Source organism: Xiphophorus hellerii, chromosome 17, assembly GCF_003331165.1.
Source record: "Xiphophorus hellerii strain 12219 chromosome 17, Xiphophorus_hellerii-4.1, whole genome shotgun sequence".
Taxonomy (NCBI): Eukaryota; Metazoa; Chordata; class Actinopteri; order Cyprinodontiformes; family Poeciliidae; genus Xiphophorus; species Xiphophorus hellerii.
The window spans coordinates 12,647,662-12,670,422 of NC_045688.1; the positions used below are offsets into that span (position 1 = coordinate 12,647,662).

General features: G+C 39.2%; 1 protein-coding gene across 3 annotated transcripts in view; it reads left to right on the top strand.

The window, feature by feature from the left end:
* dock4b (dedicator of cytokinesis 4b) overlaps positions 1 to 22,761 on the top strand; it is a 122,098-nt gene that overhangs the window by 70,253 nt on the left and 29,084 nt on the right. For 2 of the 3 annotated variants that reach the window (XM_032589260.1, XM_032589263.1), the window contains exons 14-35: positions 309 to 433; positions 756 to 918; positions 3,314 to 3,420; positions 4,579 to 4,732; positions 6,459 to 6,556; positions 6,655 to 6,738; positions 7,433 to 7,533; positions 8,668 to 8,749; positions 9,349 to 9,519; positions 11,165 to 11,357; positions 12,329 to 12,465; positions 14,200 to 14,334; positions 14,762 to 14,860; positions 15,724 to 15,818; positions 16,008 to 16,083; positions 16,304 to 16,404; positions 16,560 to 16,618; positions 17,333 to 17,481; positions 18,269 to 18,354; positions 20,273 to 20,299; positions 20,677 to 20,772; positions 20,903 to 20,963. In XM_032589260.1, coding sequence (XP_032445151.1) covers positions 309 to 433; positions 756 to 918; positions 3,314 to 3,420; positions 4,579 to 4,732; positions 6,459 to 6,556; positions 6,655 to 6,738; positions 7,433 to 7,533; positions 8,668 to 8,749; positions 9,349 to 9,519; positions 11,165 to 11,357; positions 12,329 to 12,465; positions 14,200 to 14,334; positions 14,762 to 14,860; positions 15,724 to 15,818; positions 16,008 to 16,083; positions 16,304 to 16,404; positions 16,560 to 16,618; positions 17,333 to 17,481; positions 18,269 to 18,354; positions 20,273 to 20,299; positions 20,677 to 20,772; positions 20,903 to 20,963 — 2,399 coding nt within the window. The remainder of the gene's footprint in view (positions 1 to 308; positions 434 to 755; positions 919 to 3,313; positions 3,421 to 4,578; positions 4,733 to 6,458; positions 6,557 to 6,654; positions 6,739 to 7,432; positions 7,534 to 8,667; positions 8,750 to 9,348; positions 9,520 to 11,164; positions 11,358 to 12,328; positions 12,466 to 14,199; positions 14,335 to 14,761; positions 14,861 to 15,723; positions 15,819 to 16,007; positions 16,084 to 16,303; positions 16,405 to 16,559; positions 16,619 to 17,332; positions 17,482 to 18,268; positions 18,355 to 20,272; positions 20,300 to 20,676; positions 20,773 to 20,902; positions 20,964 to 22,761) is intronic. The other variant, XM_032589262.1, reaches the window with a different exon arrangement.

Genomic DNA, 22,761 nt, shown 5'->3' on the forward strand with positions numbered 1-22,761 from the left:
ATCTTGGAATCCTGAGCCAAACAAAGTCTCTGCTGGAAGTGATTTTCTATAACATTTTCCAAAGCGAACCCTTCTTCTTTTTCTTTAAATCCACCTGAAGCTGATATTTAATAGATCTAAATGTCATCACCAAGGGCAGCATGCAGTACATCATTAAATACAGCTATCATAAATGCTCTCCACTCCTGCTGCTAGTGAGAGTCTGCAGGGAGATATCACACAAAGATTTGAGTGCTCCTTGATAATGCTGCAAAGACTATGTGCCTGTTTAACGTGTCGAGGCCTCTCGTGCTCTCCCGTTCCTGCAGGCGAGATGAGGAACGACCTTTATATGACGCTGGAGAAGGGGGAGTTCGAGAAGGGCGGCAAGAGTGTCGCCAGGAACGTGGAGATCACGGTTTACGTGCTGGACGCCGATGGACAAATCCTAAAGGTGAACAAACACCTTTACTTTTTGTCTTGTGTTGTTTTCATCACGAGGTTTCTTAGCCGTCGGATTAAAAATGACTCATCCAGATGGGAGCCGAGTGTGTGTGTCAGATGTGCTGCCCCGCTTCTGCAATGTGACATTCTGCTCCTGCGGTTTCCTCCACTGCCTCGGCCTTGGAGAGAAAACGGAGTCAAATATAAATCCTGCCACTGCAACCACATTATGCTCAACCCTCGAAAGCACATAAAGCTTGTCCACATAACTCCATTTCTTTACTACGCCGCCCCGTTCGCCCCCTAAACTCTCTTTGTCGTTTGTCTTTCAGGGTTATGTGGCTGCTGGCTCCGGTGAGCCGGGCGCGGATGAGTACCACTCTCTGGTGCTGTACCACAACAACAGCCCCCGCTGGGCGGAGCAGATCAAGCTGCCCATCCCCGTCGACATGTTTCGAGGGTCTCATGTCCGCTTCGAGTTTCGCCATTGCTCCAGTAAGCGAGCTGTGACACTGTCGAGCGAGCACGTCTCCCCGAGCTTTCAGTTGCAATGAATGTCACCTCCTTTGCCGGTGTTGCTCCTTTCCTGTCAGGAGGCATTGCAGGGGAAACAGTTTTCTTCTTACATGCAGCATTACAAAGGCCACACTAATTTCTTCATACTGTTCTCCTACAGTCTGGATAAGTCTGGAATTTGATTTCAGCTTCCCCCCCCCCCCCAGGATTCCAGTATTTGTACTTCCAGATTTCACTCATTAGCTCATTGTCAGGAAATATTTCCTTCCTCATTTACTTTCATGTCTACTTACTATGATGCTAGGATGCCCAACTTCTGGCTTTCAAATGAGATAAAAATGTACAGTCCATTTATTCCGTCTCACTTTGGATAGCATAGAAATGTAACCATCTCTTTTTCTCATAGCAAGCCTATGTGATTGTTTTGAAGCCAGGCGGCCATGTGGCTGTGTACAGTATCTATAACAGCTTTATTAATTCTGGCAGGGCTGTTATTACCTCCTAAAGGCTGCCTGTGAGGATCCTAATTTAAACCTGTGGTGACACCAAAGTTTGAAGGCCAAATAATAGTAAACACCTTGGGGCAAAACTGGACGAATGATTGTGATTAGCAGACATCTTCTGATGTCTGACCTATATGGGTACATCTACGTAAACTACAACATTTTTATTAACTAACTCAATTAAAAAATGGAAATTTTTGAGGAAGAGTATTGAATTAAAAGCTATCTAGCAGGTTATTCAATCTTTCTGAGTAACAGGTTTTTGAGCAGTTTTTTAGTAATACGAGTTTCACTTTCTGAATGAATCTTTGAAAAACTTTAATGTTCTACTTTTTCTAAATTCACTGTAAAACCCCACGAGTCTCTAGATTTAAATTATAACCAGCTCAAACAGTTCTATCGTCCTTTATGGATCAGGAGGTAGTCTGTAAAGCGTTATAAAATTCCAGGGCTGCCGAATGAGTTTGTGCGAACAGCTAAAAATGATTTGTTACCCTAAAAGCATTTTTAGGCTCAAAATATCTACAGCTGCTTCCTGGCTTCACGTCTGCTTAATGGTGATGCATGCAGCACCATTCACACTTATGGGCAGGCCTGGCAAAGATGCGCAATATAGACATAAATAAAATGGGCATTTTAATGCTATAACATGAAGCATAAAAAAAAAGATGAACACCTAATTTTAGTTCATTTGACCAACTGACAGAAAGTCCCGTATTTGGTATGCATTTTGGTATGAAACGTAATATTCCACTATTTATTTCGTCTTCTCTCTCTTTATCCTTTTTAACAAACAAAACAAGCCCACTGCATTTCAGTAGCTCCACCATATTTTACTGCAGGCAATGAGGTGCTGTTCTACATCTTCATCCTCTGTTTTTCACCAGACCTGAGTGTAATGCTTATCTGACCAAAGCACACAATTAACATTCAAGTGGCCTTTAGCAAATTCCTGGTGTTTACATTTGTAAAGGTAATTCTGAATCATGTTCATGTTTGGTTCACGTCCAAAACAGCGAGTTTCTGTGTAGATGGTTCTTAATTGTTGATTTGTTATTATTGTTATTATTTTTTCTTGTCATCATCCTTCCTAAAACTGGCGAGCAATTTGGGAAACCTTTTAGCCCTTTCAAATATGTACAAGCGTTAGCATGAAGCTACTTGTTTTAAAGCCACACATTTGTATTAAATAAATGACATGCTACCTTGTCTTTGCCGTTTTGAAGCGTGACATTTGGAGAATGTCATGCCATATTCATACGGGTGCTAATAAGTATGTCACTAGGTATTTTGTTGCAATACTTTTAAGCGTAGGATTTTCTTTCCACTGAATAAATGTGCAGTTTGTGGTGAATAAAAAAAGCGACATTCTTTAAGGGGGTCATGTTGTGAGTGAGGACAGGTCAGCTGAAACCAAATTAGCAACAGTTGGGACTCCAAACATTGCAACAGTACTAGGCTACACGACTTCCTGTTTGTATGCAAGCTGGCATTAGGACTGCAGCACAGCTAGGTGACACAGGAAGTTAGAACATTAGCATTTTGAAAGGTTCCAACTGCTTTTATGAGCCATGTGGCACATAAATACTGTATATATTATTGTTGCATTTCCTCATGCCGCTATTTCACCGTGAAGCTACCGTAGTCGCGTACTGAAATGATTGTCGCTTGTGACGCATCACTAACTTATCTGACCTCACCAAGTTTTCGCAAAGCTGGTCTGTCAGATTGTTTCAGAAACAATGGGAAGTTTGTGCTGATTCTTTCTTTTCATGTGAATTTTTTTTCCCTCCTCTGTTTCTTGACTTTGCAGGCCTCTGTTGTCTATTTTGGGCTTGTAATCATGCCTCTGTGTTGTTGTTGTTTGACAGCAAAAGACAAAGGAGAGAAGAAACTGTTTGGCTACTCCTTTGTTCCTCTGATGCAGGAAGATGGCAGGACTCTGCCAGATGGCACCCATGAGCTCATTATCCATAAGGTAAGAACTGCTTCCCCTCCGTACCAAAGCGTTGCCTCAGCAGCGTAGAAGCACAATCTGTGTTCTTGGCTAAGTGTTTTATTTAGCAGTGATATTTTTATTTTTTTTGTTGATTAGTAAAATGCAGCTTGAGGTCTCCTAAGTAAAATCTCTCGCTGGTTGGCATCAGTGTTGCTAAGAGTACTTCAAAGGGGGTTACTCGCCCTGTTTAATATTATATGAATCATCGCCTCTGGATGGCACAATGTACTTCTCTATTTTATCATTCTGTTTGTGCCACTGGTGGAGACGCGGCTCACGTTGCCTCCAACAGGCCGATGAGTAATGCCCTCTTTAAGGTCAAATTTAACCTCGAGTCAGAGCCAGTGTTCATCTGCTTGCTCATGCATGTGGAAAAGATCCTTCTGCCCGTTTATTTTGCATATCAACTCATCCTTTCGTGCGTTTCGGAGTTGACATGTCAAAGGGTAAATGCAGATTAAATAAGTATCTTCTCTTAAAAAGCTACCGCCGCGCTGCGTCGAGTTGTAACTGCAAATATTTGCAGACTTCTTGGGTTTCCTCAGCCGCAGGCAAATGGTGTGTACGGCAACCTCCAGTCCTGAGAAAGACAGAGAAACTGTCTTTCTGTGTTTCTGCCAGGATGGGATTTCAGTAGACTTACAAGAAGCAGTCAGATTTTGTTGTACTGTCGTTATCTTTAGTGTTAAGATTCAGTGTTATACACCCATGACCTGGTGTCCTGCTATTTCTGAAGCCAACTTCCTTAATTCTGCTTGTTCACACCATTAAGGGGGTGAAGGCCCATTGTAATGCCAGATGGACGGTTGCAGAGAAGCCCAATAAAACTGGCATGGCCTAGTTTCTCCTTAGACCTGAAATAGACTCTGAAGAATCAGTCCAACACTGAGTGGAAGCTTTGGATCTCAAACAGCCTCAGCTGTGCAGCTCAACAAGGCTGAACAAAGTGGAATATTCGTCCCTAGATTATCAGATATGATTTTCAATTCATCTTAAGTTCTCTTGCAGGAGACTGAACATAAATTGCTTTTCTAAAGTGAAAGTAAAGTCCGGAAACATGTTTGGACGGTTGCGTAGCTTAACGTTTAGCCACACAGCTACATTTAACTCATCGGTTTTGCTATTCTGTGTCTCCAGTGTGAGGAGAACACCAGCCTGGCGGACTGTTTGCGCTACCTGAAGCTGCCGTACTCCAAAGCCAACCTTCCGACCAACAGTCTGACGCTGAAAGGAAACAAGGAGTCGTTCTGGATCACCAGCTTCCTCTGTTCCACCAAGCTCACGCAAAACGGTAAATGAGTCTCGGTTGTTGACGTAGTTTTTTTTTGTTTGTTTTTTTTTACATTTTTGTTCCCGATTTCCCAGGCTTCCACCTGAAAAGTATCGCATAGATTGCCGCCGGGAAGTTGGTTGCTTCAGTTGTTGTTCCTGCTTACGTGCAAGGTGGCGTTAGGATGGCAGCGAATCAAGCTGATACGGGTCGTCAGAAAAGTGGCAATTTAAGCTTCCATGAGCCATCGCTCTAAAAGTTAGAGTTGTAACTTTTATACAAAATGTTTGCTAATATTTTTCTTGTGAAACATTGGTGAAAATTTTATGCACAGTCTCACTTGTAAATGTTTTCAGATAAGCTGCCTGAAAGCATCATCACTTTAAAAACACAAATTTTGATCAAACTCTTTTATCTGAAAATAAAACCAAGAACTGGAGCGACAGTCCGGTTCTTGTGATTGGTGGCTGTTGAATCACCTGCTGCTGCCTCGGTGAAACTCTCTCCTATTTTTGAATGGATTATAGTTGAAAGCCTGTTGCTGGGAAACTTTCTTTCCTTGACCTTAACTTTCTTTAAACATGTTTGGATTCAGCACTTTGTGAACAACCAGCTTCTTGCACTCCATGTTGAGGCTCTGTTTGTTCAGTAAGCACTGAACATTGGGCCGTCTGCTTACCCAGACTGAGCCAAACTGACTAATCAGGCTTAGGAAACCTTTGCCTGAGTTAATTAGCTGATTAGGGCGTGACACTACAAGTTTTCATTATTTAACATTTTCACAATATTCTAATTTCCAGAGAGACAGAATTTGTGGGGGGTTTTATCATTTGTAAGACATAATCATCAAAATGACAAAAAAAAAAAGGCTTGATATATTTTATCCTACTTGTAATTTATTTAATGAGTTTCACTTTCTGAAGTAAGTGGTTTGGAAGAAAGGAAGCAGCACCATCAAAATCATTCAAATGCAACAATGCTTGTGTAAATATTAAGGAAGGAAACTGGGTGTTTGTATCTGTAATTAGGTGAGAGAATAATGGCTAACATCTGGCTTTTGTGCTCAGTGTGAACGGATACAGTCGACATTAAACCCACCACAGTGTTTACAATAGATGGATGCCTTTCCCTTAAGCTACATAAACCTGCACAGCAATGTGCATCCTGCCTGCTGCAGGGGAAAGTGGCCTACATGTAACTTTTATGTACAATGAACCCACAAATCTAAACGTTTCCCCCTGTCGAGCACAGTGGAAGTCCCTTTTTTACGTTACGAAACAAAGTCGTGACGATATTTGAGTGGCTGCAGAAATAAATAGCTGTTTTCAGCTGGCTGGTTGTAGAAATGTTGCTGACGGGCTAAACAAGAAATACACAAACAATATCGGGACATTTTTAGACGAGAAGTGGCAGCGTTTATAGCGCTTTTCCACACAGTGGCAAAAAGATACGCCTTAGAAAACTGAAGAGACAATTGAAAGACTTTCTTTTTAACGCTTATGTATTATTCATTCAAGCGTCTGGGGACCCTCACTCGGGGGAAAATGACTCTTTATCTCTTTCATCCTGCCACACTAGAGCGTGTTGTCATTTGTTTGGATTCGCTGGTGTTTAGGGGCTGTAATTGAACGAGGCTACGAGAGCAGAGTTGAGTTTTGCCTCTGCATGGTGCTTTTCTTCACTTATAAACAAGATGTTTGCTGTGATTTTATTTTTTGTGACTCTGGATTTTTTTCTTTTCTTACAGGCGACATGCTGGACCTGTTGAAGTGGCGAGCCCACCCCGAAAGAATCAACGACAGCCTCTCGAAACTGAAAGAGATAGACGGCTCGGAGATCGTCAAAGTATGTCCGTCTTCTCTGCTTCTCATTTGATTTCACTCCGTCGAGTTCAGCCTGGACGCTGAAGGTGTGAACGACTTTTGCGTCGCTTTTTCTATCAGTTTCTCCAGGACACCCTGGACACTCTCTTTGGCATTCTAGATGAGAGCTCCCAGAGATACAGCCTCAAGGTGTTTGATTCACTCGTGAGTACTTCTTTTTTTTTTTTTTGTCTTTCTCAATCTACAATAACGACAAGTACAGAAACTTGCGGGGAGAAAAGAAAAAAATAGTGATGTAACGCTTCACAGCTCGCTAAACCAATCCCAGCGTGCTCATGCTTTTACCGAGCAGAGGCAGGAGATCGATCTCTGGGTCTCTGCTTCTCTCTCTCTGCACCTTGTCTAATGATGAAAAAGCCTGGTGAGCTGTCATTCTCAAGTTGTTGTTTTTTTCTATGCTTTTGAGATCATCTCTGAGAATATTGACAGGTTTGGCCAGTAAATGCCTCATATGACAGATGATTTTAGTTTTTTCACACACAGTGCTTCAGGATAAAGTTCTGTTTGTCATCCTTGCACTTTACTTTTACCTAAACAGAATGGCTGGCTTTTAGCTTGCGTATCAGTGACTTGCAGCTGTAATTGTTAAAGAAAGGTGGTTCAACAAACTTTTTGGATTTTTTTTTTTTTTGTTGCTGAAAAAAATTGTAAATTTTTTGTTTTATCTTCTGTTAAGATAAAATTATAAAATATATATAAAACTCTCTTTTTCTTTACAACTACGTGCTCACATAAAATCCTATGAGAAATTTGAACATTTGGGATTGTTAAATACCACTTGCAAGGCACTTCAGACTGAGATCCTCCTTTTTAACGTTTATTTTCTCACAATCTCCAGGTTCATATCATCAACCTCCTTCAGGACAGTAAATTCCAGCACTTCAAGCCAGTCATGGACACCTACATTGAGAGTCACTTTGCCGGAGCGTTGTCCTACAGGTCTGTAAAGCCTCCCTCTCTGATTCGGTCACGTGTAAGCGAGTGTGTGAGCGCTGCAGCCTTTCCCACTTATTGTGTTTGAATACATCACATCAGCCGGCCTACGCCACTGGTAAGAAGCGGCTCTATACAACGTGGTGCTTTGAGTCAGGGCTGAGGAAGGAACACAATGCTCATGGTGCCACCTGGCTGGTGGAATGAGAATTATCTCACGTCTCATACGAGCACAAATAAACTCACAAATTGCTGTTTTATTTGACACGTTCCATATTTTTTAAATTATTCACATGTGCATATACTGCACCCACCTATAAGCTCTCACATCTTAGTTTTTGTATTATTTGCACCTGCTGCTTCTGCAGACAAAAAACCTTTCTCATAGAATTTTTCTATTTCTTAAAATTTACCACCATAAATTTTTATACATTTTATTCAGAACACATGAATGTGGTTTGATCTAAACCATTTCATTGTACCGCTGACTAGATGTTAAGGGTCATTGTCCTGCTTTAAAACTCTGCGCCTTCTGCAGCCTCTATCAGGTTTTTTTTCCAGGATTTCCCAGCATTTAGCCACTCTTCCATAAAACCCAGATATTTAAAGTGTTTAAGAAATAGTTGGACCTCTGCAGTCCCACCAGTTACCGTGAACCTCTTTGCCACTTCTCTGATTAATATTCCCCTTGACTGGTGTGTCAATTCAGGCGGACAGCCAAGTTTCTTAAGTTTAACACTTATGGCTATCAAAGTAAACAAAACACATCATTTCTCCTTAACTTATCTGCTCCTTTGTGTTGTCCTATCACATAAAAGAGCAGTAAAATACAGAAAGTCTTAGGTTGTGACAGCTTTTGCCTCATTAAAAACACACCACTACCTGGAGTAGATTTTTTTTAAGCCGCAATATTTATTTCATGGCATTCATCATTTATTTTTCCACCATTACTCTCAGCTGCAGCATCAGCTTCATCCACCTTCACAAAACGGGTGCAACGGGGTTACACGTTAAACCGCCGCATTGCCTCATCGACTGTGGGTTGTTGTTTTTTTTTTTGCCAGCCGGGCTGAGATGCAGATGGAGGTAAATGGGGATCAAGCTGTTGTGTGTGTGTGTGTGCTTCTTTATCTTCTCCAGGGATCTGATCAAAGTGCTGAAGTGGTACGTGGATCGCATTGTCGAGGCAGAGCACCAGGATCACATACAGCAGGTGCTGAAGGTGAGGCATACATGAAGGTAACCTGGACCTTCTTCTATTTTTTTATTTTTTTTTTAAGAATGTTTGTAAGACAAAAACCTCTCAAGCTTTTGCTTTCGCATCCGCCACGTCTCCTTCGACCCCTCTGTCAGTCATGCTGCAAGAAGGTTTAATCAGCAAAAGCCCAGAGCCTCTGGTGCTGGGGATCCTCATCATTTTATTTTAATGATGTATGCAGAAATGTACTGCAGACCTGTCTCTGTCGATGAATAGTAAATGGGGCATATACAGCACAGACAAGTCTGCAGCACCACAGCATGAGTAATCAGCTGGTGCTGTGCTTTGTGATGCCACTAATGGACATGGTGAAACCAGGATTATTTCAGCAGATGATGACTTTCTGCTTTTAGCAACTTCCTAAAAGTCTAAATCTAACATCAAGTGTACCAAAACACAAAGTTAAACAAAAGTGTACTTTTGTGTGTGTGCGTGACTATTACTACATCTCTGCTAAAGAGTTCCTTTTTTACTTTACTTTGAAAGCTTTACATGCAAAACCTGTTCAGACTCTTCTATTTAACCAACAAACAGGAACTGATTTGCGTGTCTCCGTCCTCCAGGCCAGCGACTACATCTTCAAGTACATCATCCAGTCTCGCCGGCTCTTCTCTTTGGCCACCGGAGGCCAGAACGAGGAGGAGTTCAGAGCCTGCATCCTGGAGCTCTTCATGTCCATCCGCTTCTTCCTCTCCCAGGAGAGCAAAGGCATCAGTCCAGTCACCCAGACGCAGGTGGGCGTGTGTGTGTGTGTGTGTATCCAGAGCTGTGTTTGTGTGCTAAAACATGCAGCAAGTTTAAAAAAAAAAAAAAAAAGTCATCAGAGACGTGCCCCTCTCCGCCTGCTGCACCAAATCGCGTTTTCTTCTTAGGGGATGCTAATGCTGTTGTGAGGGGTTGAGAATTTGTCTGTAATTTAATTACACGCTGCCAGAGGGGGCCCGAGTCGAGAGTTAGGAATTTCTGTGACAATTTTCTTTTCTTTTTCCGGTGGGAGGTCCGCGCTGCGGGGCGGCTGCTTTCGCGCATTTCAACCAAGACCAAAACAAGCAAGTTATAGATGCCAAAGATAATCCTAATTGCACAGTGGGAGCAAATGCTGCGCGGCTGAGCGCTGTTGTCGGGGAAATTATTTCTGGGTGTTTGTGTTGCGTTGCCTGTTTTGATCTTTTGTCTGCTCTCTAATTCTGGTTAAACAAATAGAACAATTTACTGCACTTCACATCCTGTCAGAGGAGTGTGGACAGAAAAAAATAAAAATCTCCTCAGCTTCTTCCTGCTTTACAGCTGCAGGAATCACCGTTACGGTAATTTGCAAAAGCATCCAGACACCTTTCATAAAAAAAAACTAAAAATCTGCAAGATGTGGCATTTATGTGTTTATCTGATACTTGCTAAATAAAATCCATTGAAGCAAGCCTTTACAAGTCAGTTAAATTGCAAAATCAATCCATCAGAACGCTGAACACGTCCGTTCAGGTGAGACAGCAAACGCGTGCAAGAGGCGGCTCTGGTGAGAGCACTTAGTAAAAACTAACACTGAACAGCGACTTGAACACAGCAGCTCTTTAAAACACATTGAAATTTGCATTTGTAGTGTAGCAAAATGTGAAAATTCTGACGTTTTTTCAAGGCACTCTGTGAGTGCAGCATTAGATTTCCCTGTAGATGCAATCTGTTTCCTCTGATCTGCTTTAATCTTTATTTTCAACACAACAATAGCTTTGGGAGGATGCAGGTCAGGCTGATGTTAATCCCACCTAATCTGTTACATGTGCTGCACACTCAGGCCAACAAATAATAGCACAGTCACCCAAAGGCAATGTGGCCTGGGTTGTTGCAAAAAAAAAAAAAAAAAAAAAAGGATTTTTCTTGAATATTTTAGATTAAAAGTCAAATTTTCAGTAAAAATTAGTAATGGAAGTATTTTCCAAAAACTAGTGGACAGCAATTCTTGTTGATCTTGCATAGTTCCAACATGCTGGAGTTGCAACCAAATCCACTCCTGGTGGTCATTTTTGTCTCGCAAGTGCATATTTAATTTGATTTGAATTACAAAAAAGCTTTGGAATCACACTGTAGTGAATGTGAAGGTTGTGTGTGTTTTCTTGTAGAAAACCTGGTGTAATGAATCCCCTGAATGTGCCCCCATTTGCTTTCTCTGCAAATTAGTTTTGCAGTACGCAGCTCTGATTTAGGCAAAGATTCATTGAATGCACAGCGAAAATACTACTTCTTATTTGAGAAATCCGTGTGTGCGCTTCTGCGAAAGCCTCTTTTTAATCTATTGTTGGCATATAAGTCTTTTGGCTGAGTGATTATGGTCGTAATGGATGTTGCTTGTTCATAACCGAGAGTTCCTCGTCTCCCTCTGCCCAGGCGGTGTTCCTGCGGACGTTCCCGGCGATCTACAGCGAGCTTCTGAAGTTCTTCACCGTGCGGGACGTGGCCGGGTTCGTCAGGGAGACGCTGGCGAGCCTGCCCACCGTGATCCAGGCCGACAGCCCCCTGGAGGCGGTCAAGCTGCAGTGCATCTCCAAGACAGTGGAAAGCCAGCTTTACATTAACCCAGGTGAAGCTCCTGAGTTGTGTTCAGTTGTGGGAAAACGGGTGTATAAAAATCAAGTGGAGGCAGGGAAATGCTGTGGGAATGTTTTCCCTTAACATTACTAATGTATTGCGCAATCTGGATGGACTAGATTAACCAGAATGACAGAAAGCCACTTTCTGAATATTTATGACACTTAAATAGAATATGTAGTAGGATGAAAAACATGTATAAGAGTTTGTACAGGTGCTTAAAACCCCTAAAAATGCTTGAATTTTAAGATTTGGAAAGTGCTTGATTTTCGTATAAACTCCTTGAAATAGCTTGATATTCAAGCTGCACAGTTTTATAATGAAGTGCAATCTAATGTTTGACTAAAAGCCTAAATTTGGAAAGTGAAGCCAGGTATTTTCACACACCTAAAAAAAAAGACTTTTCACTCTGAAGTTAAATGAGACTAAACAGTTTTTTGTTTGTTTTAGGTTATTTCCATTCGCTAAATGCCAAAAAATGTAGGGAGAACATTTTTTATTATATTTTTGAATATTTATTATTCCCATCTCTCAATGGCTTATTTATTTGTGTAATTGAAGAAAACCCTGGCCTATATTTTATGCATTAAATAACTATATTAAAATTGGGGGATTTTGTGTTAGAGAGATATTTCAAAAAAATGTATATTTTGTTACATATTTTTGTAGTTTACCTTATAGTATGCTATCACAAGACATTAATCGGTAAGAAATGATATCATGCAGTAGTAAATGTAAACTTTTTTTAAGCTTCACCGAAAGAGTCTTATGTCAAATACTTAAAATTTTGCTTAGAAAAAAGGCTAATAAAAACCGCTTAGGATACAAATTTAACTCCAAATTTGCCTCACTTAGCTTTCATTTCATAACCTTTCAACAGAAAATGTAAAGATAACTAAATAAGAATAAATGAGTGTAACTATCAGTCACTTTTTGATGCGTGGCATCCGTTTTGTTTTACAGAGTCCCGATGCATCCTGCTACCCGTCGTGCTGCGGGTGCTGCACACCTGCCTGCAGGAGCAGAGAGATCTGGTCATGTGTGCGCGCATCTTCACCAGCATGCTGTCCCTCATTAAGAAGGAGGACAACGGCACCGTGGTGAGTACAAATAGTTAACGTGTGACCAAAATGACACGTTGGGCCGTCTTGAGCTGCGGCTGGTTGCGTCGGTCAAAGTTAGCGCCGTCTCCGGAAGTAATTGAAGCCAAGTGTTGGCGGTTTTGCAGCTGTCAGATTGATTCGTGAAGCTGCCTCCCTGGCAAAACGCTCCACAAACCAGACTGCTTTGTTTGTTTGCGCGCTGTCAATTAGCGGTGGCAACATGGACATTGGCAGGTGTGCGGCTCGCTAATGAGGCTGGTCAATTTAGCAGTGGGGTTGTTGAAGTGACTTTGAGCTTTTCCATCTGTCCGATTAGTGGGTGTGTATGTGTGTGTTAAGGGTCTGGATTGCACAGATTTTTGCCAGAAGGGCTGTTAATGGCAAAAGCTCCTAGAAGGACAGACACTGCTCAGATTGGCAACATATTTAAAGGGAGGCGACAGAGTTGGTAGCTAATGCGCATGTGAGGCTCCTTCTCATTATCAGCCCAAAACCTGTACGTTTTGTCAGGTTTAGAGAGAAGACAAGAAAGGTGAACTGCTTTGTTTTATTTAGTTATATTAAATTTTGATAACTTTTGTGAGCCTGTCTTTTGTTTTTAAAACTGAGATAAAATACATTTACATATAAGCCTTCAGAACTGTGTGGTTAAGTGTATAAAGATGCATCCAAATCATTTATTAGCTCAATGTCACGTACAAAAAAGTAAATATTAATATTTTTAAACTGGGTACATTAATGCAGTTGTTAAAAGGGTATCTAATGCCAAAAACGTTTTTTTTTTAAATTAAATAATCAGTCCTAAGAGCTAAAATAGAAGGGAACTGGACTACTTATCCTGTTTCTTGATGACATTTTATATCATAAACAAAAGACTTGCTTAGTTCTGAACATTGGCTGGATGCTTCAGGGATAATAACAGTCACTAATGTCCTGTAAATTTTCTCCTGTTCAGTGTGTGGATCATTACTAATTGACGAGCCTTTTCATCCAATGATGCCAACTTCTGAATGTGAATGCTTTTAAACTGCTTATTAATCTCTATTTTGATAACTTTGGTGTGCCTTTATTTTTTTATTTAAAATTGAGATAAAAATACATCAAGTCTGGACTTCATGTCATAGAACGATGGGACCTTTTTATGGTTTAGATTGGTTTTTCATGCTTAAACTTGACGGTTTTTCCACTCTTCCTGAACCATCCTCTCCCGTCCAAAATGTGCACATTTCTATCTCTGAAAGTGTTCCTGGTCCTGCAGGTAAACTGCCCAGTGCTGCCCCAAGGAACACGCTCTGAAAAAAGTGAATTGAATGAACTAATATGACCAGAACAGCTGCATTTGTGTGTTTACTAAGAAGACCAAATGTACATGTTCTAGTAACTTTTGTCGTTATAGTTTGTAAAAGTTCAGAATAGGGAACAGAACCTCTGCTGAACTTGATCAGATCTACAGTCTCAGCATTTTTTTTAAACAACTGGCACTGTGACAATCTATATTAGACAAGGAGCTAAGTTTATCTTGGCACTAAGTACAGTACCAAGGATGTGTAGGTTAAAAAAAAAGCTCTCCAAAGCTTATTAAAGCAAAAAAAAATGCCACAATGGAGTCACTAAGTCTCAATTTTTTCCCCTTTTCTTCACTCAAACAAAAAGTTCTTTCCATTTTGCTAGTTGAATGTGGATGCTGGTTGGTGTCTCCTGTTAAAAATGTTTGATTTCTCTGCTGTTTAGGAGCCTGCTGTGTCAGAGGAAGTGGAGCTAATAGTGGAAAGCCTGCTGGAAGTGCTGCTGAGGACCATCCTGGAAATCAGCAACCGGCCCCAACCTGCTGGGCCTGCCATGAGACTGCAGTTTCAGGATGTCACTGTATGTGTGGGTGTTGGGTGGGTGTGTGTGTTGGGTGTGTGTGCTCATGCTAAATAGCTTGGGCTACGTGCAAAATATCCAAGCGTAATTAAGGGATGTTAAATTGAGTTGCGACTATCACTCCACCAACATTATTAATATTACAGGCGGTAATTAAGATGGGGAGTGGAAATGTTGATAGTAATAATTTTTACTAAGTGATAATAGAAACTTAAATATAGGGGGAAGACTTTCCCATTGAGGCAGTGATCATGTTGGATTAGCTCTTGCAGGCTGTTAACCTGGACGTCTGACATGTCCTGAAAATGTCAAATAAAGGAAAACAAGGCAACAAAAACAAGAAACGGGACAGTTAGACTCTGCAATTTATCCACTTTTAATGTTCCCTAACCTAAAATGTATTTATTTTTTGTATTTATTCTGTCAGGGTGAGTTTGTGGCGTGTTTGTTGGCACTCCTGAGACACATGAGTGACAAACACTACCAGAAGCTGCTGCAGGCATTCAGCAGCAAAGACGACCTCAGGGTAAGGCCATATATATATATATATATATATATATTTTTTTTTTTTTTCCTTATCTGTCATTTTTTTTGGAAAACTGTTCTCAATTGTTCATCTATAATACTATTGCCATGCTTTTCTGAAAGTAAACCAAATATTGTCACCTTCCTAAAACAATGGCCCAAGTCATTTTTTGCCAAAAGTGATTTTTTTTGTTGTTGCTCAAAATCACCTTTAAGCAAAAAAAGATCTGCAAATTCATATCAGAATTTGTTTTAATTCTTTTATTTATTCTTTAATTTTTTTTGTTTTGAGGGGGTTATATTGTAATTTTTCTTTACTTGTTTTGTTTGTGTTTTTTTTTTCTTATTTGTTTTAAATCTACTTTCAAAAAAGCGAATCAAAGACATAGCGGTTTTTATTTTATTTTATATAGTTAGAAATCTTTCATGAAGGTAAGCACCCAACGTGGTGCCATAGCAAAATCACTTAATAAATATATGAAAATACTTTCCGACTAAATCAATAGTCCTTCAGCACTGAGCATAAATTTTCATATTCAGTATTTTCAACTCATCTCACTAGAAAAACAAACTAAATTGAGCTTAGCATCATTTGATTGAGCACATGCATTTCAGCCAATGCCTGCAGGCGACTTGTAATCACCCGGAGATCCACATTTGATCATTTCCTGTTTATACAAAACTGCTGATGTATTGCTGACTTGTGCAAAAGCAATTATTGGATTGAAGGTTTTTTTAAACAGGAAGCATAAATAAAACACCTTTATTATAAGACTGCTGCACATGAAAGTTAATACTTTATAAAACGTGTACACATGAATATGCAAACTACCTCTAAGTGTCGTCTGTGGGCTTATTTTGCAGGACTTCCTGCTTCACGTCTTCACAGTCTTCAGAATCCTAATTAGACCGGAAATGTTTCCCAAAGACTGGACCGTGATGCGACTCGTCACGAACAAGTAAGACCACAATCACAGAAAAATAGGACGTGAGATTATAAAGAGATGATTGCAAGAGTTCTCATCTTCTATTGTTGCTGTTCTTTCTCAGTATTTATTTTTTTAACACTTTGAGGTTCTGTTTTACTGTTTTCAACAAGTGCCTTGCAGATATGAATAGTCAATAAAATGTCTGCCCTTTTCTCTCAGCGTTATCATCACAACCGTCCTCTACCTTTCTGACGCCCTGAGGAAGAATTTCCTCAACGACAACTTTGATTACAAGGTATAGCCGTTTGAATCCCATCTTTGAACTCATCTCCAGGATGTTAAGGGACCTATGCCTCTAGTTGTTTGATAATCACAAGTAACATGTTTTGTTAAAAACTAAAGCAGATCAGACGAGAAGAATCAAAATGAATGGAAATACAAATGCCAAATTTGTCTCTCGAAATTCTATAAAGTGTTACTTTTTAAAAGAAAGCTTGGTCTGTGCGATTTTCCAGGTTTGGGACTCGTATTTCTACCTGTCTGTAATATTCATCAACCAGCCTTGTCTTCAGCTTGAGTCCTTCTCGCCCTCCAAGAGGAAGAAGATTCTGGAGAAGTGAGTGTCGGCTGCTGCAAATGGACGCAGGCTATTGAAAATCGTGTTCATTCAGCAGCATGGTTTAGGTTTAACAGCATGAACCATACAAGTCCTTTTAATCTTTGCATGTCATCAGCATGCGTTCCTGATCATTTGTTGTCTTTCTCATGCAGATACGGAGACATGAGGGTGATGATGGGCTGTGAGATCTTCAGCATGTGGCAGAATTTAGGTAAACTGAATGCAAATGGTGGAAATTATTACATATGTATGAGATAAACCCACCAAGGATGGAGTTCATACATGAGGCTTTATTTATTTATTTGTTTAACTGGGCTCCACTTTACTGTAATAACCCATATACAGTATGTCATATATTTACATTTTTAAAGTTAAACTTTTTTCTTTTTAATTGTATATTTTCACAATTTGAGAAGAACTTAAAATGCATCTCAAATGCTGCTCATGCTGTGGCCTATTATCACTGATCACTCAGTGAAGATAAAGACATAAAAGGGTTTACCTTCATTGATATTCAAAGTAATGTGCCCAAGCAGATTCATGGAAAGTCTGGTGGAAGAAAAAAGTGTTGATAAAAACAAAATCTTTTCTTATTTTTAACTTCATTAGCCTTCAGCCATGCTCATCAAAAGATACAGATATAAATGCTTAGTCTTACTGATTATGATGATACGTAAACAGAAGTAGATCACAAATTTAGCTAAAGTCAAGTCTTTAAAATACATTCATATCAGTTAATAAACATGCCATACAAGTTTTTTAAAAATTCCACTCATACATACAATTCTTTGAGAAGTTTTACTCCTGATAACCAATCAAAAAAGCCCTTCACAAAAGGAAATTTCCCTCAGCGTCATGTCAGGTCCAAAAGTTCACGAGTCAATCAAAAGTATAACCCGTGTCTCGAACTTTGTCTTGGACGTAGGGGAACACAAGTTGAACTTCATCCCGGCCATGATTGGACCGTTCCTGGAGGTGACCCTGGTGCCCCAACCCGACCTGAGGAATGTCATGATCCCAATCTTCCATGACATGATGGACTGGGAGCAGAGGCGCAGTGGCAATTTCAAGCAGGTGGGACACTTTCATCGCCCGCCTAAAATCTTCATTTGTATACTTCGAGGAGATCAGAAGTAGCCGTACAAAGGCGGATTTAAAACGTGGAGGATGAATGGCTCTTTAATAAAAAAAGAGGCAGATTTTATCAGAGTATATAATCCGACAACCCTAAGTAAACGTTAAGATTACATTAATTTACAAAGAGGTCTTTACTCACTTAACATTTTAAGAATACCAGGGACACCAATCTGCATGCAACTCTACCGTACAAGTCAAATTTATTGTAGTGTAAAATACTACATATATACAGTATATATATATATATATATATATATATATACTGAAGACATTAAACATTTTCTACGTCTCATTAGTCAATTTAGTGGTACTATCGTCATTAGCATTCCTAACTGCATCTGCAGTCTGTGTGTGTTTTCTATTTAAAAGATATGCCTCCCTCAGCAGAAAATGTCCCCAACATTTTAAATCGTGCTACATTTCATAGCAGACAGCGGTACAAAGCTTCAAAACTTGTAATAGACAAATGTTCTTTTAGCTTTTTCTCTTTAAGACCCATCAATTTAACATCACTTTAAACATCTGAATAAAAGCTATTAGGTTTTTTTATTAATCATTTGAGTAAGCCAAAGAAAAAAGCTGTGTTTCTTTGTTTTTTGACGTGATCCACATCACTTGTGAGATCTTTGAACCATCTGTGTTTGGATCCTGTCCAGTTATTTTATCAGTGTTGCTGAATTGGCTGTATATCTTCTTTCTTTTTTTGTTTTTTTCCTCCTCACAGGTTGAGGCCAAGCTGATTGATAAACTGGACAGTCTGATGTCTGAGGGTAAAGGAGACGAAACCTACAGGGAACTCTTCAATAGCATGTGAGTTACTAAAAAACGCGAAGGAAACACAAATTATGTAGAATAATACAGAACATTTCGGCGAGACACAACTAAAAATTTAAAGTTTCGTCTTTGATTTCTAGTTGGTTTTGAACATTAGTATTAAGAAATCTGCAATACGGAGTTTTACATCAGAGCAGTTTAAATCAAGCAGAGTAGTTACATGAAGAGGTTAGTAGTAAACACTTTCACTTTGATCTTCACTCTCACCACATCTGTCGATGGGCTTTCTTCATTCTGTCCGTCTGTTTCCAGATTTCTGTTGCATCTGCTCAGTGTTTGTTTGCAGGCATGCGTCCGACTTTGTGTGTGTGTGTGTGATATTGTCATCATTTGTTTTTATTGTTTTTGCATATTTTGCATATTGTGGGCCAATATTTGGACACTGCTGTTAACTCATTCCTGTTAAATAGTAATTCAAGTTCATTTGCATAAGCAACATCTCCTCGCCATCACATACAGGGGCTTACGAAAGTGTTTGCAATGCTTGAACTCATTCCCGTTTCGTCACATTCCAGATGCGACTTTGATGCACTTCTTTGGGATTTTATGTGACAGACACAAATAGTTAGGCCTGTCACAATAACAAATGTTGCCGGACGATAAATTGTCCTAGGACCTTTTGCAATAAACGATAGATAATATTGTTGTTTTAGGACCATTTTCAAGTAATACAATAGTAATAATGGCACAATAATGCAAGAACACATTCTCAATGATCAAATGAACTTTAAATTCTAATGAACATTTAAACACTGGAACTGGAAGACATTTTAAATATCCAAATTTGAAATAAACCAAACAGAAACAGCAAATAAAATGAATTATGACGTCTCTGTAAACAAAATTGTCTTTAAAAAAAGGGACAGTTGAGTCCAAAGCGCCAAACTGAAGACTTTTATCATCCAGTTTTTGGTAAAAAACTGAGAAAAGAGAAAAACGATAAATCGAGCAAATGAAAATGATTGATTTTCTTTTAATTTATCGTGCAATTAGTTTATTTGTTTATTGCGAGAGGCCTACAAATAATGTGCAGCTGCAGCAGAGGAGGACAGTGGTTTTACTTAAATTCACATAAGTTCACTTATCCTGAATGTGGAGCTTCTACCCAATGATTAACGCTTCACTTGTCAAAAAAAGCAGAAAAAAGCTATCGACATTTTTACCATGAAATGCACACAGAATGATTTGACTATGTCTCCTAATTACGAAATAATCTAAAGGCAAGTTAAAATTAATGTAAAAGTTAAATGTAATTATTAGATATACTTTTCAGATTTTTACTTGTAAAACAAACTTGGAACCTTTTATCATTTGTCCTTTAAACACAAGAAGGACAAGGCATCCCCAACAGCATTATGCTGTGGGGATGCTTTTCTTAGGTAAGATTAGGGAAGCTGGTGGCGTCCAAACACAAAATCTCAACAATAGTTTGTGGTTATAACCTGACAAAATGTGTAACAGTTCAAGGATGTGAAAACTTCTGTGAGACGCTGTAGGTGTGATTTAAACTGTGATCCATTTGTCGCAAATCATTCACCTTCTCATCATTTTTTACATATTAGAAATAGCAGATCACCAAATAACTAATGTTTATTTATATGTAATCTGTAAAATGCAGTGTGATAATGCAAAATAAGTTTTTTTTTCTTCCCATAATCTAATTCTTTTATCATTATTATTTTTTGCTTATTCTAGTCTGTAACTTCTTGCTTTTTCTGATTAAATTGCAATAAATTTTCTATGATTTCAGCATATTTCAGTTCTGTTTTTGCTTTTCAACAACTGTCCCACCTGCTGACCTTTCCCACCCCTTAAGCTGAGCCGTGTGAGTTTGTGCCAATTTTTAATCATGTTAATATTAATTTATTCCGCCTATGCTTCCCGCCTGGAGTAGAATTCCTCTGTTTGGTCCGTACCCTAGGTAAGACGCTCTCGTCTTTGGTCTCTGTGTCGTCTGTGTGAGGGGAAAACAGGGGGAACAATTGGTCCCAAAAAAATACAAATAAATTAAAACTATTGTGTGTGTGTTTTCCTAACTTTCCATCAAACCAAGCAGTTGTTATAATCTTTATAATCTGTTTAGCTTCATGGTTTAACTCCGGCAGGCGAGCCAACAAGCATAGGTGACACTTTGCATGACCGAGATTAATTTCCTCTTTGCTTTGAGCCGTTTTCTTTCTTCAGTAATTTCTTCCATCGCTATCCCCCGTTCCCGTACTCTCTCCATCTCCCTCGCCCCCCTCTCGAGTCTTGACGTTCTCTCCGTCTTGTCCTCGTCTCTCTTCGTTTGTCCCGCAGCTTGCTGAAGAAGATTGAGAGGGAGACGTGGAGGGAGAGCGGGATCTCTCTGATCGCGACCGTCACTCGTCTGATGGAAAGGCTGCTGGACTACAGGTTGGAGAGCACGCACATTCACACCTACACACACACCCCTACACGCGCACACGTGTCCTCCGTGATGTATTAGATTGTCCGATTCGGCTCTTGTATCATCTGGCGTTACATGTTCACGTTTATTCCACAGGGATTGTATGAAGTTGGGGGAAGTGGATGGTAAAAAGATCGGCTGTACTGTCAGCTTATTGGTGAGTTTTCGCTCTTCCCTTAAAAATGATTATTTATTTACTTCATCTGGTGTAAGCATTGGGTAAATGTGAGAGAGCATTTTGTGCACAAAATTTCTCAAATTTAATTCACAAATACCTGCTAAAAAATTAGTGACAGGTGCAGTGCAGCAATTTTTCCATCCCAGTCGATTGGCAGTTACGTAAATTAGATGATTGGATTTTTATAAAAGGAAAAGAAAGTAATTAACCGACAATCTGTATCAAATTAAAACGTGCTGGCATAATTTGATTTATCAAATAAAAAATAGGCTAACACTGACTGGCTCAAAATCTGTTGAAATGTATTGACATGACTCTCTATCCAATCAAAAACTAAGTATTGATTAAATATAGACGTGGCCTCATTAAGACGGATCGTCTTAATGAGGTAATCCCTAGGGCTGGGCGATATGGTGCAAAAATAAAATAATTTTTGTTTATTATTATTAAATGCGATTTCTGATTTCAGTTTCTTTTTTTCCTTACAGTTTTTCCTTAAAAAGACATTTCAAATGAAAGAAAATCATTTTTTTCAATTTCCTTTATCTCATTCCTTCTGTGAGTTGACATGAATTCAAAGTCAAAATTAATAGAAGCTGTCAACATTAATCCATATTCAGAGTAAACCAAAGAGTGCATTGGTTGATTTTTTTTTTTCTTCTTCTTTCTTTTACAAATTAAAACCTCAAAAACAGAAAATTTGACAATACCGTCGATTCATCTCCAATCCTTACCGACCAAAGTTAGTTTCAGTCTGATGAATTAAGCAATTCAGTGCAATCAACATATATAAGGTTGAAAACTCAGCAAGGTTACAAGTTCTGGGACATAACAGTACATTTCATCAGCATTGCAATACGTTAGTAGACTGATTGTTCCACCTAGCTCACTCTAGTATGACAGTCAGAAAGCTACAGAATCCCTTTCTCTTGAATGTGACTGGTGTTTTATCCCAGTCTGATTTTGTGCAGGACAGCTTAGATGTGTAGCTCCTGTCTGGGTTGACTCAGTTAAGAAAGCTGCTGCAATGTGCTACAAAACACCAACATTTCTTGTAGAAAACGGATAACTTAACAAATATAGCTAAAGTTCTCGGTAAACTCCCATTAGCTTTAGCATGTTGGCTCCGTTTAGATGTGACTAATTGATAACTCGGCATGTAATATGTCTTAAGTCAATCCTATTTTATCTACGGTACATGAAACTTAGAAAAAGCTGTCCTGCTTCATAAACTTGGTATTTTACATGACATGACACTGCAGACAATACAGTCTATTGTTCAAAATGAGCATCATTGCAGTTAGATTTACTAGTATCTCAGGTTAAACAAGAACAGTAGTAATTTTTCCAACATTTTAATGTCATTGATGTTCTTTTCACAGCTAGATAAAACTACAGGAACCTCTGACATGGTCTATCATTTTTAGAATTTTCTTGCATACCTTTTTCAAAAGTCCAATTAGATTTGATGATAAATGCAGATAGATTTGAATGCTTATTAAATTCATAAGAGTTTGTATGTTCTGCTCATTTTATGCGGCTGCTGCTTTTGCCGAAGAAATACTGATTCTTGAAATCTAATGGATGGGAAAAATATAAGCGTGCCCTGCAGGGCTTTTGCTTATGTAACTAATTCCTTCGCCCGGGTGTGTGGGCGAATAAATGAGAGGTTTCTGTTACATTGCAGATGATATGTTATTGCACCTTTGTCAAGCATCAACATTTCATTTATTTATTTATTTTGCCTATTTACATCTTTAAACTCTCGGATTGTTGC